At 32.2% G+C, this 4,518-nt stretch overlaps 1 protein-coding gene across 1 annotated transcript; it reads right to left on the reverse strand.

The window, feature by feature from the left end:
• Positions 1–2,265: 2,265 nt before the first annotated feature.
• Positions 2,266–4,092, reverse strand: LOC129318678 (1-aminocyclopropane-1-carboxylate oxidase-like). The gene is made up of 4 exons (XM_054963577.1): positions 3,887–4,092; positions 3,516–3,742; positions 2,960–3,293; positions 2,266–2,785 (listed from the first exon to the last, which is right to left on the reverse strand). Exons 1-4 carry the CDS (start codon positions 3,995–3,997, stop codon positions 2,507–2,509), a joined length of 951 nt encoding a protein of 316 aa, XP_054819552.1. The 5' UTR covers positions 3,998–4,092; the 3' UTR covers positions 2,266–2,506.
• Between the last annotated feature and the right edge of the window lie 426 nt (positions 4,093–4,518).

The following is a 4,518-nucleotide window of genomic DNA, read 5'->3' on the forward strand; positions in this document are numbered from 1 at the left end:
TACCAAGACCTTAGCTCCTTTAATTAAAGGACCAAAAAGGTTTTTTTTTTTTTAAATGTTTGAGGTTGAGCAGAATGGCATGTTAGTTAAAATCACTTAACTACCACCCAATAGAGATAATAATTTGAGTTAAATTTGATGGGTCAATTTGAATAAGTTTGAAAAATTTTAAGACTGAACTTAAAAGTTTAAAAAATTTTATTTACTTTGAGTTTATTTAGGTCGCCAAATAAGCTCAAAGAAATTCAAGGCAAGCTTAAACCTGAATGAACTTAGCTCGAATATCTAAATTTATTTTTTATTATTTATAAAATAATAAAAAAATAAGATAAAAAGTGAAAATGTTAATTTTTTAAAATAAAATTGAAATTAAATAAAATATAAAAATAAAACTAAAATAACATTTATCCATTTGAGTATTCGGGCCAATTTCAATAAGCTTAAAAGCCTTAAAGATTAAGTCGTGTTTGATTATATGAGCTTTTTTATATATTAAAATATTTTAAATTTAATTTAAATAAATTTAACTTAAATAAGTATGGTTCACCCAAATTATCAATTCTACCATCCAATATTACCTACATTTTTCCTAATATTCAAAAGATCATTTAAAGATGAGACCTCAGGCCAAGAGTTATTTCACCATACAAGAATAATGGGAGGTTTGAGACTCTGATCGAGACAGCCAACTTTCTCACCGCGTTGCATTTACGTTAAAATCAGGGCTCCACTCCTTGAATTGCGAGATAGTGTACTTGAATGATCAAAGAGCCACCATACAAGACTTTTTTTTTTTTTTTACTATTAGAGGGATCACCAAAACAAATGACATAGTAATTATTATAGTCATAGATGATTTGTAATTTACGAGAAATCTCTGTAATTTATTTTATACACTCATTATCTTCCACAATCGCTATATTGTATTAGTCAAAAAAAAAAAATAGTAGCTAATTTATTTTTGTATTATAATAATAATTTTCAATAAAATGGTCACACAATCGTATCATATCTCTATGGTGGCCCAAAGGCCCAGGTGGGTCCGTTGTACAGCCGGAAAAAGAAATGGGATAAAGGCAAGAACAAGTTGCGCTAATTAAATAATAATATTTTTTCTAACTTTTTTTTTTAATTATCAACTTATATTATTGACTATTTAACTAATTAGAAAATGGGAACAAACGGCAACAGCTTGGTTCAAAAATTAATTTAATAAATGTTAGGTCTAAAAGTCAGACATATATATAGAATTTCATATACAAAAGTCTTAATTATAAATTACAACTGGTCAAAAAAATTATAAATTACTCCCTCTGTTTTAAAATATAAGTAGTTTTTGAAAAAAATTTGCATGTTATAAAAATCTCAATTTTTATAAATATATATATATGTATATATTTTATTTTTAATCCAAATTACCATTAATGTACTCTATGATGAATAAAAGATATATTTGTACAAATATCTAGTTTAGTAAATATAAATGAAAAAATGAAGAAAATTTACATATACTAAATTATTTATATTTTGAATAAAAATTAGCTAAGAAAAAATACTTATATTTTAAATCGGTTTCAAAATTTTCAAAACTATATTAATTAACTGATATTTTTTAGATATATACGGACTTTTTCTAAACATAAAAATTGGCTATTCTTTCTTCAATTGTTATTTATTTAACCCAAAAACATATTTTCAACCAAAATATACTTTCCGCAGCTGCGTAAGTTATATCCTATTAATACTTTGGTAGCTTAAAAAAATATGATTTTCAAAATATTTAAGAAAATCTCCATAATTTGCTCAATATAGCTAATATGCTCGTAATAGTCACTTTTTCTGTATGAGTGTTATTGATATATTTTACAAATTGCATTTCAACTGTCAAAATAAAAAAAATTATAATTTTCCACTAAAAAAAAAGTCATAGCAGTCAATTAATTTTTTTAATGTAATGAAATTTTCAATAAATTGGTTATACTAATGACTTTGCACTTTGACTTGTACAGTGGTCCAACAATCCAGGTACGTCAGAAAAACAAAAAGCCAGTTAAATTATTAATTTAAAAATTAATCATCAAAATCGTTTCCCAATCAAACCTAATTATAAATAAATTATTATTAAATTGATTAAAATACTAATTTAATTATTTATTAGTTTAACTGAGCAAGTTGGCTCAAAAAAAAAAAAAAAAACTGAGCAAGTTAGTGCGGATTTCCAGTGATTTCCGATGGGAAGAAGAAATATGACAAAGACAAGAACAATTTATGCTAATTAAATATTAATATATATATATATATATATATAAACTGATTTTGGTTGAAAGTTTACTTCATACAGAAATCAACTTCTTCACCACAATTCAACTTTAAGTAAAGCGCTAATGTAATATAATATATAATATCCAGTTTGAGATGTCATCGTCTTTTCCAACTGGAATCTTCCTACTTATGGAGATACATATAACATAATCTTCATGTCAAACGACAGTTTATTAGCTCCTTCTTAAGCAGTTGCGATTGGACCCAGATTCATATTTGATGCTTTGAAGGCTTCAAATCTTGGTTCTTTGGCCTGGAACTTGAGCCTCGCGTACAGATTCATGTAATCTTCGAACACAAACTTGGGGTACTCTTCGTTCTTCTCCTTCTCCACCAATGTTGGTGCTGGGTAGATCACAGCGTCGCTGCCTGGATTGAAGAATGAGGCTATGGACATTCTGGTTCCGTCTGTTTGTGCGATCACACGATGCTCCACACTCTTGTACTTCCCATTTGTGATCACCTGTGTTTTCATGGTAAATTTTTATGAGAATCGGGAGCTTTGCAGGTAAGATGTTTGATGAAATGTCTGCGAGAAATAAATCCTTTTTATTGCGTTCTTGTGAGTTCCTTGCATTGAAACTTCATGGTGTTTATGTGTTTGTCTTATCGGAAATATAAGAGTGAATGATTTTACCTCGAGCTGGTCACCGAGGTTGACGACTATGGAGTGGCGCATTGGAGGCACATCGATCCACTGGTCATCTTTGAGCAGCTGAAGGCCACTGACCTTGTCGTCCTGGAAGAGAAGGATGATGCCGCCAGCGTCGGTGTGGGGACGAAGACCCTTGACCAGCTCTGGTTTAGGACAAGGAGGGTAGTTGGCAACCTTGGTACCAAAAGTAGGACCTCTTGATCCATAAAAGGCCTTCTTGAGGTAACCTTTCTCTAACCCAAGATTCTCGCATAGCAAGTCTAGAAGCTCCTCAGCTAGCTTCTCTAACCTTAAAGCAAACTCCTTCATCACCTTCCTGCATAAATCATTGTGAATAGTGATTTATAGGGGGGCGCTCAGAATCAAACATTAAATAATGAAACAAATTACATCAAGGTGGGAATTCTGTTCACATGGGGACCTCTGTTTCTGGGTCAATTTTTTTTTTTCCTGTAAATTCTGTTCACACTTCACGTGGAGATTCATAAATTCATAAAGGGTATGTGGATGAATGATTTTTGCTTGTGTGTCTGTATACCTGTACTCATCAGTCAGATCAGGGATCTCAGAAATATTTGACTCAGGAAGGTGACGCAAATGGAAGGTGCTCTCCCAATCCATGTCTTTGACCTCAGTTTGAACAGCGTCTAGCCCTTCGCTTGCCACTAATTCTTTAAACCTCTCTTCCATGCATTTCCTGTAGTGATCTTTGGTCAACCTCTCCACAGTGTCCATTAAATCATGTGGTATTCCATGATTCACCAGCTACAGTTTTAATTTGAAAGCCAAATTAGAAAGCCACTCATAAAAAAAAAAAAAAAAATCGAACAGCAAAAACAAACCTGAAACAGAGATCTAACTCTAATAATAACTTGAAAAACCCAGAAAGTTCTTAAAGGGTATATATACCTCAAAGAATCCCCAGTTTTCACAAGCATCTTTGATCTTCTCCATGGTGGCCTTCCTCCCATCACCATTAAGGCTGTCCAAGCTAATAACTGGGAATTTCAAGTTCTCCATATCTCTAACAACACTCTCTCTCTCTCTCTCTCTATCTATCTCAATAGCTTAAGTTGCTCAATGCAGATTAATGCTTCGCGGAAGTGGTATTTATAGGCGATGGTTAAGGGATTAGGACACAGAACTTGATAATAATATATGGTTAAGCTTCACTACCTTGCTTTTTTGTCCTGAACACAGCCAAGCCTAATAAAGATTGAGAGCCTTGGTTACGTTATGGAATTGCCTTGCGACTGGTTTCGGATGGACCCCACTTGGTGGCTGAATTCCTTTCTTGAAACTTTGACCAGACCCGGAAGGAGAGGCTGCCACTAAGCCCATTTATTACGCATTCTTCATGGTTTTATCTCTCTTCTCAATTTTTTTCTGCATCTCTGTGCTGAAAGTGATGTGTAGGAAGCGGCCGAGCAACTTCACTTCCTTAATTAACACAAACAAAATTCCAACCTTTGATATTTTTATCGAGTTTGCTTTTAGTGTTAGAGAGTTTATTTTAGTGGTCAATCTTTCTCTAGAAAATT

This window comes from Prosopis cineraria, unplaced genomic scaffold, assembly GCF_029017545.1.
Source record: "Prosopis cineraria cultivar Desert tree isolate PC_DT_omini unplaced genomic scaffold, ASM2901754v1 PC8, whole genome shotgun sequence".
In the NCBI taxonomy this organism is placed as follows: Eukaryota; Viridiplantae; Streptophyta; class Magnoliopsida; order Fabales; family Fabaceae; genus Prosopis; species Prosopis cineraria.